We start from the raw sequence: 14,618 nt of genomic DNA, 5'->3' as shown, positions 1-14,618 counted from the left end.
AACCTGGGAAGAAAGTTCGCTCACATGTTCTCCTGCTCTGAGCAGGTGGTGTGAAGTGTAGAGGGGTGCAAGTCCAGGGAATTAAAGCAGGCTTGACCCAGTCCGGCAGGGAGCATTTCACGGTCCCCTCATTTAGGCTGTGTCCGCTGCCCCTGCCGCAACAAACACAGGTCTGGTGCCCAATATTGCCAGGTCTGGAGACACTTGGAGTTAGGTCCGAGAGAAATTCTGCCACTTGTAATCAGGACCTTAAGGACAACAGGTTTGTGAAAAAAAGACTAAAGCAGCCTATAGACAGACATTATAAGCCATATCCAAATTGAAAGCAGCAGAAAACACGCAAAACCCGCTGACTCTCTAGGAGAAAACATTTTATTACTGTACATAAGGAACTGCACAGACATTTTAAACATGTATAAAGAGAATATACAAAGGCAGGATTATATATTGAAAAACACAATTTTGGCTCACAATGTCAGGTGAAGCATTACAAAACCAATAAAGTCATACAACCCAGACGTTATACAAATTGAAGAAATCATGTAGGGTCGGGTATTTTTGATGGCTGCATTTGCTCTTTGAGGAGATCCGAAAAGGTAATGTAAACTGAGATCATTTTTGTGCCATGCTCTGAGTGCATGTATGTTTAAAGTTTAAAAGTGATTTTATATTTGGAATGCAACCATTAACAAATCCAATCACCTGAATATTTGATTTTGAGGAGAGAGTAATGAGTTCAATGCACTTGTAAAGTCTTAGTATAAGCCCCTGAGACACTTTTATCCTAAAGGTGAAAATACACTAATTCACCTTTCCCCATTCTCCTAGGGAATGCAAAGATGATGAGCCAAAGAGCATGGGTGTTACAAAAGTCAGCTGATCGCAACAGCACAAATTAAACAATAAAATACACTGAAGAAACAAGAATAGACTAAATATAATTAATTTATGCCCCCTTCTCCTTGCAGGAATGGCTATACATTACCATATTTTTGTGTGCTCCCCTAATCATGGGCCAGTTGGGGCAAAGGACATATGTAGGACAGGAAGAGACACTGTTGAGATTGGTAAAGAAGAATATAAATGTGAAAAGCTTTTAGAAAATAATCGTTGTCGCAGATGTTTCATTCACATCATCTGTGGAGCAACAGTGCTTGTCAATATCCCCTTACTACAGCAAGTTTACAAGGAGGCACACCTGCCCAATTATTCTCACAATAACTTGACTCTATCACAAACCTAGATAGATCTAGTACTGGTCTTCTATTGAACATGTAGGTGTGAATTCACCTAAACAGGTAAGAGGAAAGAGTGAAAAGCTTGTTCAGCTAGAGTCAAGCTGATGTCTGCCGGGACCAGATTGGAATTGAAGTTTGCTTAGGAGCGACAGGCTTGCTGCATGTCTTAAACCAGGCACCCTGTTTACTTCCCTTACAGTCTGCAGCACTATCAAGGCAGGCAAAGCAAAACTCAACCTGGCACTGCTTGCACATCATGTACTTGCACTTGTCCTTGTGCTCGATGATGAGCCCGCAGGTGGGGCAGGCCCGGATGGATGGACAGTTTTTAACTTCACTCCCTGGTAGTTCTTTGAGGTTGCAGTCATCTATGATCTTCAGCCTAGGGTCTTTACATCCCTCGTTTTCACATCGAATGGATGATTTGCCAGAGCCTTTCCAGGGCTTCAGGCACTGCCAGCAGAACTCACAAGTTTGTTTCTTCTTGGCTTGGCAGAGTATACAGAAAACCCTCAGGTTCTCCAGGTCTTTACGTTCCACATATGCTTTGCATCCAGGACACTGGAAGTGAGAAGTGAAGAGAGTTAGAAACCATTACAACACATATTTACAGGTCTGTTCCAGGAGATACCACTTTCCGTGAGCTCTCAGATGTACAAAGACTGAAATTTCATTGGACCATCCCTTATAATATTTCCTGCATACACGTATAACCACGTTTAGTAGCTCTTCCAATCCTTTCATCACATGTGTATCATGAGATTATGATATGTTAAATAATCTCCAACTGAAATTTGATACAAGTTAAAAACAAAGAGAACAATTTACATACCTAGAAAAACTATAATAGGCTTTTTGTTATTTCCAGCTGGTGGGAACATGATTCTGTGCCTTAGCCTTTTAAAAAGATTTAAGCTATTATTTATTCATGGAAGAGCCTCCTAAGTCAGAAACCCTTCACATACTCTTGACACATGGGCAGGGTAGACAGGCTAGGGCAGTAATACACAACTCCCAATCACTGATATATTATTCGGTCAAAAACTCATAAGAAATAAAATGGAAGGAGGAATTAGACAAGGGATTCTCACAAACTGATTGGATAAACATCTTAGAGTGCAGCCAAGGACTGGCAAACGAAACATTTGTCGAATAGAGGAGTGATTTACAGAAATGAAAAAAACAATTCACAGCTGAAAATGCAGCTATGACGTTGCACCAAAGGTGATCAGGAGATGAGGTCACAGAAAGGGCCTGATACACAAACAACATTTTGTAGTGAATAAAGTAGTACTACTTATTTATTACAAAATGCCATTCGCAAACCCATGGCTGGAGATCTCCACACCAGTGGTGTAACAAAACTTTACGGGACCCACCCTGCAAGGATCAATGAAGGGGCCCCCACCACACTTCTATCTCATCCTTGTACCGCACCTCCCACCTTTATAAGGTCTTGCAGAGCCGAGGTATCACATATTACACAGTCCCACAGGCATTGAATTTTGGCTATGCAGCTATCCTTCACGCAAGACTTACTTTCCAGGCTCAGACCTCACATACCAGAGCTGTTAAGTTACACATATTTGACTGTCTAAAGCAAGTCTCAGACAGCAGAGCTATCCCCTTTATGATGCCTGTCGAGCATTACAGCGCTGGCTCGACAAGGAGCAGACCCATATTATGAAGCATGACACCTAGCTTGCTGGGTGTGTGAGGGTCCTAGTTCCAAAAGGAGGTATTGCCCACCTCCCTGCCACTCTGAGTACTCACCAGGTGGCCAACTTTCCACCCAGGAACACTGTACCTCTTTTGTCTTCTAGCAGAGCTATCCCCTCAGGGTAAATTACTACTGCTGCATGCCTGCCTTAACATCATATAGATCAAAGTCTGAGTTGTCTAATCATTCCAAAAACAATTGCAAGAATTATATATTCCATCACCACTCCACCTCCGATCTTTGATGTATGATCTATTGGGAGTCTTCAATAATGATGCTTTGCTTGGCTTATTTTGATTAACTATATTCAATTCAATTCATTTTGCTTTATTCAACAGATTAGTCATAAATGCAGTAAAAGCATATAAACATTATAATGCGGTATAAAACAGGGAAATACAATGTTGTACATAAAAGCAATATATTGGTAAGAGCACTGCATCACAATATACCAATAAATAATGATAAAATTAAAACAGTTGGTTTAAAACAAGCGAAGATCCAACAAGCATACGGAGGGCAGAGTGAAAACTCAGAAACCAAGGCCCGTGTTTAGATCTGAGCTGTACAGAGGCCAACAATTATATTGTAAAGATAACAGACAGAATAAAGGTAACCCACTGTCCAGTCATTGCAGGGCCAATGTACCTGCACTAATAAAAATACATTGAGATAAGACTAGAATCAGATTGTTATTTTAAAATACTGAAACACCAACAACACAGACGTTATAAACATATATTGGCCACATATGAATGCCCAAGTATTTAATTTAGATTAATTTAACTTCGTAATGGGCTCTTACCAACCACAAAACAAGTTGCGGTTTGAGGTAATTGACTGTATGACGCCAAGGTGGTATGGAAATCGCGTAGTGGCTTAGTGGCTGGCAGAACCCTACCTCTAATAACCCACATTTTGCCAAAAAACTTTGCAACTGCACATGGGTAGACCAAATTGAAATCTGATTTTAAGATTCTTAGAGCAGCTAGACTACTTTGTGTTCTATATAGCCTGCCAATTACTTCAATCCTCTGCTTATGGCCATTGGTAGAAACTACCAGTTGGGACAACATTTTCTTGAAAAAGTTGTTATGGGTGGCAGTTTTTGTCACACCATTCAGAGAGAAAGGAGATCTATGAGTCAAATCCAGCAAACAGTCCTGTAGATCTATGCTTATTTGTTGTAAGATAAGAGGAGACTCCACAACTTAGGACCAATTGAGACACTGCATATCATTCAAAAGGATGACATTACTCGTGTGTGCTAATGTGCATTGCTGGTTTATTAGTTTAGGACAAAAGGAGACTGAAGAAAGACCTAATAGATCATGGTCATTCTCTACCCCGTTTATAACCATCATATCCACGAGGAAAGACCATGCACGAAGATCCAATAAGGGATAATCTATGCAACATTTGAGGATAGAATTGCTTTAGGTATTAGCTGCCGGCCTATTGGAGGAGATTCTACCATTAGTGGCTCTTTAGGCCTAAATCCAGCTTAAAGGCCTTCATCTGTAAAGCAGCATTGGTCCACCTTCGTATAGGTTGGAAGATTGAGCTGTGGAATTCCCCAGAGCTCGTCCTCATCTCCATCTCTAGTTGGATCATCCTAGTCCAGGGGCTCGTAAATTGTATTAAAATCACCCCCTAATATCAAGCCTGAGTTGGAATAATGGGCCATCAGGTATTCTTCTAAAGCCAAGATGGTTTGAGATCTTAGTCCTTCCTGGACCCCTCTGGCATAAACATAAAAAATATCGGTGTCAAGAGACCTCCCATTGGGTGTCATTACTCGAATGGCTAGAATATCTGGGGAATCAATAGATAACCTTAAAATGTTGCAATCAAGATCTGTAATATAGCTCAATAATGGAATTCCTATCTGAAACGTCGGTTTTAGATTTGAAGCCTACGAACTGCCAAGATAGAATGGAAATCCACTTTCCACCATAGCAGGCTTAACAGAAAGAGTGCCTAGCGTTGGTCATAGTATTTACATCAGGGCAGATGCTACTAATAAATGGAGAATGACCTTTGAGAAGAGGTCAATCCAGTATTAGAGGTGATTTTATTGAATTAGTGTCATTTGCTACTGGAATAAAATGGTTTGTGAGCGATTCCAGTCCGCATGAAGCTTGGCTAATCAGTTGGGGGGGGCGCACCCCTCGACCAATATATTGGAGGATGGTAGTTAATCCACCATCCTAGTAGGTGTATCTGTTTGTGGATTATTGGTGAGGTTACCAACATCAAGATTTCTAGGGTTTGCAGGCAGAGTATGTTTAAGATGAATGTCTGTTTTAAACAGAGAACGAGTGCGTAGATCAAATGCCACCAAGTTGTCAACTAAGTCGCTACTAGATAGAATGAGTTTAATATTATGAATCTTAGAGCTTGCTTGTGAGTGTCTTGCAGCACTCAAAATATCATCTCTTGTAATAGAGTAGCAACCTCCTACCTTGCTAATCCAGTGAATGGATTTATTAAGGCCTCCTCCCCTTCATGTATTCGCAGTTCAGTTGTCTGCTTTTTGGGACGTGCTAAGGAAGATTGAACAGCTGCAGGCTGTATCCGTCTTCCTTCGGTCACAAATCAAATTTGTAGATGGGACAGGGGGACAGATTTCCTGTACAGAATACTCCTTAAGGTTTTGGGGATGTCTTCAGACTGTTTTTTTCCCAATGATCCTCCACTATCTCTTGTGAGAGTGTGTCCCACAATTTTTCTTAAAACCTCTATTTCCTGCTTGTTGTGATACAAGGGAGTATTTTATTTATTGTAAGATCAGGCCCTTGGCTCACTCACATGTGTTGATGAAGGTCTCAAATGTAGTTGCTATGTGACTGCCAGTTTATTAGGAGGGTGCAGACTCCAGTGGCGGAGTTATAAGTATTGTTGCCTTGCATGTTCTTCTACATGGATTTTTTTCTTGCACTCTTTAAAGGATTTATGTTGCACTTAATTAAGGAGATCGAAGAGTGCTTTACACTTGCTTATATCCTGTCATCAAAGGCATCCTTGGCCATCACTGGTGTCAAATGTGCCCTGTTGTGGCAGGGCATGTTATGGAGGAGGTATGATGTCAGGCTCCCCTTCATTGCTACCCAGGCGAAATATGGAGTGTTGTTTCCAAAGGGGTATGCATATCTCGGTTTGTATTTCTTATCTAGCCGGCTAGGCCACATAGTAGCCCTACTACCACAGCCTATCCATTATCACCCATCTCCTCTCAATTTCCCCAACTGTCCTTTCTCCCAGTACTTGGATGTGTGTTACATGGATAGTATTTTAGTATGTCAGAACATGCTAGGTGCCATAAGAATATTCTTATTGAATATTGCCTTGCTCCCTACCCATATATATTTGTGCTTGCTGTGGGTATATCAGCTCCTGCTTAGGAATGGGGACAAGTAATGGTTAGAATGCAATTTGTGAACGAGGCATTACATGTATCTTTAGAACATGGATTTATCCCCACCAGGAAACATATAAGCTGTGTCACTGCCCCGCCTCTTCCACTATTTGCTGCCACACTCTCAACCAATTTGCTGCATGCCGGCGTTCTTGTTTTTTTTTTCAAATATATCACTAAATAATTTTATGGGGTTGGTCTATTGTAGCAGATATCGGTCTTTTAAGAATGCTACTTGCTCCTGTGATAAGGAGATGTTTAAGTTGTATGGCTCTTTAGTTTACGCCCCAAGACCTTTTCATATTTATCCAAAACATCCATCAGAACTAATATATACCTTTCTGCTTCCATGACAATAGGCAGAACTTCATCAGCAAAGACACCTACTTTTTGTTTTTTTCTCGCCAAACCATAGCTGCCAAGGTTTCAGATTGCTATGTGTGACATTTTCATAATTTCATTGTAATTATGAGTGACGTTTCAATGGCTATGAGTGACACTTTCTTGCAAGCAAACTCAAGCATAAAGACGAGGGAAACTTACAAATATGGTAATTACATCCATTTTTGGACCCCAACAGAGTCTGTAACAGGGCGTGAGAGGCCCCAACACGGATCTCAGCAGTCAACTGATTCTCGGATTTCGGCTGCCGCAGAGTCACAGCATGGCATGGTTGGGCAGTACTAATAAGGCAGCTGCTAGATCAGTACTGAAGTTTTTATTTAAGTAGCAGGACAGACACTATTGTTACCTGGGGCAAAGGATGAGGATCTTTGTCTCTTTTAGCCAAACAAGCCCATGTCATGTGAAAGGACCATAGCTAATTCCGTTTTTTGGGCTACAACACTTTCTATGATGGTATTTTAAGCACATACTTACACTGGTTTAAGTAAAACCACAAGTCCCAGAATACAATGTGTTGTAAGCTAAAAAGGAAGAACTCGCAGGAGTCTCACATGGCATGGACATACTTAGTAGACATGTGCATAGCAGAAAATAGTTCCTGAAGGAGTATTGGTCTTAATTTCGGTAGTGCATCGTCCTAGGAGAGTATGGGTATTTTTAAATTGTTTTAATATTTTTTAATGAAGTACCTTTTCAATGTGTAGCTTGGATTCCTGAGCAAGTTTGCATCATTCCGAATAAAAGCACTTCACTCACCATTATGGAAAGAAACAACAGATTACTACACAAAAGTCTTTCTTGAAACAGAAATAAAGCAGGACTGAATTAAAAAAAAAAAATCTATTTACATATTATACCCTTTCCGGACAGTAGTACCTCATCTTGGAGATGGTACACAGACATAATTTCGACTCCAAAAATATCGACATACACAAATATCGAGTCAAAAATATAGACTAGACAAAATATCGACCAGACATAATATCGACTACAAAAATATCGATTACTATCGATATTAATAGCAAAAATATCGAATCAAAAATATAGACTAGACATAATATCGAGTAGATAGAATATAGACAACAAAAATATGTCAAATTAGGTGTTTTATAATTTGTAATAATTGTGTAATATAAATCTGTAGCGGGTTGTGGGTTTATAAGGGAATAGGGTGGGAAGTAATTTAAATATAATTATATAAATATGTAATATAATAGTAATTGTTAATTAATTAATAATTGTTAATTAATTAAATTATAATTGGTAATTAATAATAATTGAATAATTGATAAATCATTACTTTTTACTATATATTTTTTTTTAGCGGGTTGTGGGTTTATAGGGGAATAGGGTGGGAAGTAATTTAAATTTAATTAATTAAATATGTAAATTAATAATAATTGATAATTAATTATTATTTGGTAAATAATTAAAATATAATTGGTAATTATAAATATTTAAAGAATAAATAAATAATAATTAGTAAATTAATTTCTGTAGTGGGTTGTGAGTTTATAGGGGGATAGGGTGGGGAGTAATTTAATAATAACTAATTAAATATGTTAATTAATTAAATTTGTTAATTAATTAATAATTGACCATTAAATAAAATTTACTTCGTAAATAAAAGTAATTGGTTTTGGAAATAGGGGTATTTTTAGGGTTCAGGGTCAGTTTTTAGTTTTTGGATAAAGGGGTATTTTTAGGGTTCAGGGTCAGTTTTTAGTTTTTGGGTAAAGGGGCATTTTTAGGGTTCAGGGTCAGTTTTGGGTTTTTGGCGTACAGGGGTACAGTGTATAAAATAAAGTAAAATTAAATGTAAATTAAATTAATTTAATGAAATGAAATTAAATTATATTATATTAATATGTTTATTTAATAATATGTTTTTATATATATATATATATATATATATATATATATATATATATATATATATATATGTATTATTTTTGGTGATATAATTTTTTTATTTATATTAATTATTTATTAATATTACATTTATTTAATAATTATTTCTAAGTTTATATTAAATATATTTATATATATTATGTTTAACTTAATTTTAAGACATTTAAAAAAAATCGATATTTTTACAGTCTATATTTTTGTAAGTCGATATTTTGGAGTCGATATTTTGGTACTTACCTGTTTGAAGATAGGCTGTCGATATTTTGTACTTCGATATTTTTGACTCGATATTTTTGTATGTCGATTTTTTTGATTTCGATATTCTGTCAGTGATCCCTTGGAGATACCTAGGCAAAATTGTTAAAACAACCTGAAACACGTTGTGTCGATGTTTGAAACAAAGTGAGGCACGTCGTGTAGGCAGGGTCTCTCCAATAGTTATAACTGCCCTAAAAGCGTGCGAATATAAAAGACAATAAAAATGTTCCTAGAATTTATTTTGTGCAGAAGCCCACATTTCACTTTGACAATGATGAATGAAATGTGTTGATTATGATGAGGCATTTTAGGGTTCATCTGCCACAGGGAAGCTGGCCGACTTCAGTTTAATAAAGTGGAAAACGTAAGGATTGTGAAACGACTTTTGTGCAACTGCCTTCAACTTGCATCTAATCTGAATACACGATGTACACAATAAAAATGCTCCTATCACGAAGTTAAAAAGAATTGATGAGACTAAAAAATAATCAGTTAGTGACCTCTCCCTCAGTGCATATTCTAGCTCGCGCTTACCTTTCTGTGTGCCGTGCAGCGCTCCCGCCCACCCTATCCTGTGTATGATAAGGATCTCTATACGGGATGACGGCTGATTCTCCCGTAGTTCTGTCAGAGCAGAGAGCTAGCAGAGAGCTAGCTAGCTCCTCCATGGGGATCCCAGCTGCAGGGTTCTTTCCTTGCAGAGAGCAGGAGGCTTGACATCGGAAGTGGACGGGCCTACGAATTGTCTCTTCATATCCGTGGCTCTACATCGGCATTACTTACTGGAACCATATCTCCAGCAACAAGCATTTGCAATGCAATAGGTCTCGCATTTATGCGAGCTTGAGCTATTGACATTACAAATGAACGTTCCCTTTTATTTATGTTTTGAAAACGAAAACAAAAATAAAAGGCATTGTCATTTGCAATGTCAATAGCTCAAACTCGTGTAAATGAGAGACCTATTGCATTGCAAATGCTTGTTTTTGTTTGTTTACTTGTGGCTGTATCATGTCATTGGAGGAAACCCTCCTCCGTGTCCATATTGTGGGCGGGCCACAGGCAGGTTACATCGTGTCATGTGGCTGCCACCAGCAGGAATAATGCGGTTCACTGCGCCCGCCCGATGACCCAACAGAGGCAGTGTGTATTTTGTGATTATTACTACATAAACATAGGTCTGTAAAGAACACGTTCACTCCCAGTGCAACAGCTTGGCGCTGATAAGAGGTCTGTTGTTACCCAACTCGGTGGCGCGCATTTTATCAACCTTAGAAGGATGAATGGCTGAGTGGACCTCTTTGAGTTCGCAATCTGTGACCACTCGGCAAACAGCTGCGCCCAGAAGGGAAGCATTATTCGTCTGTGATCTACACAGCGTCGAATGCAATATAAGTGGACGCTGAGAACGTGTGTGACCTTAAAGGCTGCGAGGCTTAGCAATTGGCAAGGTTTATTAACGTGAATAAATTACAACCAATACACTTGAAGACGGAGGTCAAGGAAGGGAGGACGAGGGGGCAAACAAAGGCAAGAGCGAGGGAGAGGAAATAAGAAACCCCACCCCTCTGAAATAGAACAATATACAATTGCATGAAATAAATAAATAAATACCCGATTGTTTCTAAGAAGTGCCTGTACTGTCCAAGTAAAAGTATCAGAAGGAGAGCTTCTTACATAACCGAGGGCAGGACAAGAGAGGTGGTGGTGGGGGGGGGGAGACGGACAGAAGAAGAGAGACCGACATACGAGGAGAGAAGGGGGTATCTTGAGGGAGAGAAAAAAGTTGGGACAGAGTGGGGGAAGAATCAGAGGAGCGAGCAAGTTGTATAAATATGAGAGCGAGAAAGAACGAGGGTGAACTATAGAAAGAAAGAGGGCTGACAGACAGATATAGACGGAAAACGAGAGTACGAGTGAAAGGGAGAGAGAGATAATGAGTGAATGGGAGAGAAGGGAAAATATATAGAAAAAGAAAAGAAGACACGGCCAGCCGGCCGTGAAACTGAAAGCACGGCCGGCCTGCCGTGAAAAAGCCTTTGATGCAGCAGGGGGTAATTAAGGGAGGAGAATGGTTGGGCTGAGGCAGAGCGCAAAGCCTTTGATGCAGCAGGGGGCGGAGCGGGAAGAGCTGCTGGCGGCACCAAGCTGACGATTTGATGCTGTGCACGCGCATTTTAACTAATTGCGCTTGCGCATTGAGTTAAAAGTACACATGCACTGCATCAAATCGCCAGTCTAGGTAAGCTCTGTTTAAGCCCCTATAGTCTCGCTCTGCTCAATGCGCATGCACATTGACAGGCGAGACCTAAAAATGTGGCTGTAAAGACATCTGAAAGGACGAGGGCGGAAAACAAGCAACGAAAGCCGTAAAGTCATTAGTAACAGGATACTGGACAGCTTTCGTTGCTTGTTTACCGCCCTCTTCCTTTTTGCTTGTGAACACATGTCCCTAGTCTGCAGACTTCAGACTTTTTATAACAACAGAAAACAGATACGTTTGTGTGGCTCCAGGGCGGACTTTGCTTAGTTTCTTTCCCACATACACCCACCCCCCTCCTACCTCGCCATAGGCTATTTGTAGGCAGTCAGACGAGGTGTTTGTAACCGAGGCCACGTTTTCTATGGTGCGTTTATAATGCACTTCGGCTGTTTGTGTTCACCCCCCATTAACAAACAAGCATTGGCATAGCCAATAGTTCTCGCCTTAGGGACCTTATAAGTGTTTAGTTATGCAGCACAATATCCTTGGTGCAACACATCAACTGTTGCATGGCTATACACCTCTAAGGTACCAAAGGCGAGACCTATTGGCTATGCCAATGCTTGTTTTGCTGGCTACAGCGGTGGCAAAATCAGTGCCTGTGAGACAGCGGCAGATTGGTTGGGGTTCCCTGTCATTGTTTTCTGTCATTTTATTATTACATTATTAGTGGACTTTATTAAGTTGTTCACTATAAGTGTAATACAAATATAGTATATTTAACTGGTATATGACCTTTTCTATCAGCTGAGGTAAGTAAAAAATGATTCTAACTCTATGTTGTGTGCATGCTTGCAAGTGAGAGTATGTTTATGTGAGTGAGAGTGTGTGTGTGTGTGTGAACGTGGGTGTGAGTGAAGGTCAAAAGGCGTGTAATTTCATTTCCACTACCCCAGGCATTTTGATCAATTGACGTCCATGAAGGGAGAAATGTACTTTAGTACTCAAACACAAAGGGGCGAAAAAAGAGCAAAGCACTGCGTCTAACTCAAGCACAGGAGTAAATAAAAGAGAAGAAAAAAATAAGAAACACCAAAATCACTGACCTTCTTTAAATGTTGAAACCTCATTACAATGCTATTTAAGGAAGTAGGTTAGTTTCTAAAAGGGGAAGTGTGTTTCAGGAGATTGCTTGCAAGTTGCAAAAAAAAAAAAAAAAAGATCAGACATGCGAATCTGTGTTTTCCTTGCAGATTTCAATGAAGTGGTGGGAAAGAGGCAAATTAGTGCTCAGGGCTGTCTTTACCATTTCTGGGTCCGGACCTAGATGCATCAGTAGACGGTCACCCTGAGCAATGCAAGTCACTGATGTACAAAGACCGCACCGAGGCATCGCTGCTCATTTAAACACTTGTCCCCCCAGCAAGTGCCTGCTTGTGAAATTCTTGCAAACACTGTGGCCTGAAAAACAGAACTTGATTACAACATTTACAGCTCAGCTTTGTTCCGCCCAGCTTTGTTTGAACTTCCACAAGGGTTCACGAGGAAGCAGCACGTGCGATGGATGCATGCTTGTTAGGTGGCCACGTGTGTCACTGAGGCTAGACTTGGAATACAGAAGTTATCCTGGGAAGCGTTTCACTCTGTTCTCAACATAGGTTACCCCACGTCTTTGTGTGTTTATAAAAAGGGATTAAAATACTTAGTTTCAAGAACCGCATGATCTGTATTGATCATTTAGAAGACTCTAAAAGATGTTATTCTATAAACTCTGCCCTCCCTCTAACGCTGCAGGTGAAGAGATGCATTCACCTCCGCTTTCAAATAACCACATAGAATTTAAGGTGATAGAAAAATCAATGGCGGTGTGTTTTGCTTGAGAGAGAATGATGGGGAGATGGAGAACAAAAAAAATCAGAAGCATGAAAAATAGAAAAAGAATGTGAGAGTCCAGGAAAGAGGAAAAGAAGGAAAGAATAAGGGAAGACGAGGAAGAAAGCACAAGGAAGAAACAAAACGGGAGAGGGATCAACACAGATGTTGAACGATGATGAAAGAGAAAGAATGGAAAAGAGAAAGAGGACGAAACAGATCAAAAGAAAAACAGGGAGGAAAAAAGGGAGAGGAGAGAAATAGAGGAAAGACGAATGGGAAAGAGAGATTGATATTATGAGAAAGCGAGGAAGATAGCTAGAGGGCGAAAGAAAGCAGGGTCAAAAGCAGACATGGCAGGAGCTACAAGCCTTGCGGCCGAGTGGTGCACTTAATGACGCGGGCAGCGCATGCGCTGGCTCAGCTACACCTAAAAAAAGCATAACAAGCAAGCATTAGCACACACAGAAACAAGTTACCAGCATTTAAAGAACATAATTAGATTAAGACATTATTTATAGGTAATACTTTTTTTAATAAAATCTTTCACTTGTACGTAATGCTTTCTTGGTCATATATAAGGTAACACAAATGCTTTAAGCACTTCTTTATTATAACTTTGCAGCAATCTACAAACTAATGTACAGCACAGCTGAAAAACATAGGCAAAGTCAATATCTCTGGCTAAACATTTATAAGGTCCCAAAGGTGCGTCCTATTGCCTATGCTTGTTGTAAAGAATGTCACATCAACTTTGACGGGGCAATGAGACTATACGATGCACACTCCTGGGGTCTTTTCATGGTTTTGGTATCAGTTTTATGTCATCCTTTTGCATTGGCTACGTGACTTTCTCCTCCCAGTGAAAGCGCCCATAATTTTAGTCAATTCCATGTCTCTGTGTTGAGAACATTTTAAAATCATCTGTGGGATCCCTTCCCAGTCCACAGTTTGATATTGATTTGTATTTTTTTAATGAATATATATTTAATCTCTTGTGATAGGTGCTTCAAATGCATCTACATAATTATGTGTCAGTGTAAGGATACTATATGAGGGAAAAATATGTTAATTTATCCTACTTTTTCTTAGCACTTAGTATATAAGCTCTGGAATTTTCTTTTAAGAGCATTCTTGCTCTCTAGTCACCCATACTGCCTCAGGTTTTTGAAGCCTCCCTAAGTGAAATTTCTCCCACTGTGAGTAAAGCATGTGGGCCAGAATAGGCCTAGTCTCACCTCCCTTTTCATACATCGTCAGTCCGAGTTTAAGCAACACTAACTCTGCCCCATTAGTTCAGAGTTGTGTTAGCCACGTTCACAGAAAGGCCAATATTCTGCATATCAATCAATCAGGGGTTTATAAGCGCGCTACTCATCCGTGATGGTCTCAAGGAGCTGGGGTGAGGTGGGGAGGGGGAGGGGCTGCTCCGGAACAGTCGAAGGGCGAGGTCTCGAGGTCCTTCCTGAACGTGTGCAGGGTCAGGGAGCGTCTGATGTTCACAGGGAGCTCGTTCCAGGTTTTGGCTGTGATGTAGGAGAACGCTCTCCCGCCGGTTCTGATTCTGCGGATGCGGGGGACTTTTGCCAAGGT

General features: G+C 40.1%; 1 protein-coding gene across 1 annotated transcript in view; it reads right to left on the bottom strand.

The window, feature by feature from the left end:
- Nucleotides 1-354: 354 nt before the first annotated feature.
- Nucleotides 355-14,618, bottom strand: part of LOC144791703 (E3 ubiquitin-protein ligase DDB_G0292642-like) — a 148,733-nt gene continuing 134,469 nt past the window's right edge. Inside the window, exon 4 of the mRNA XM_078666455.1 lies at nt 355-1,799. Within this exon, the coding sequence (XP_078522581.1) occupies nt 1,335-1,799 (465 nt within the window). The 3' untranslated portion in view covers nt 355-1,334. The remainder of the gene's footprint in view (nt 1,800-14,618) is intronic.

Source organism: Lissotriton helveticus, chromosome 11 (assembly GCF_964261635.1).
Source record: "Lissotriton helveticus chromosome 11, aLisHel1.1, whole genome shotgun sequence".
Classification (NCBI taxonomy): domain Eukaryota; kingdom Metazoa; phylum Chordata; class Amphibia; order Caudata; family Salamandridae; genus Lissotriton; species Lissotriton helveticus.
Note: the sequence above shows the minus strand (reverse complement) of the source record. Positions and strands in the feature narration are given on the sequence as shown.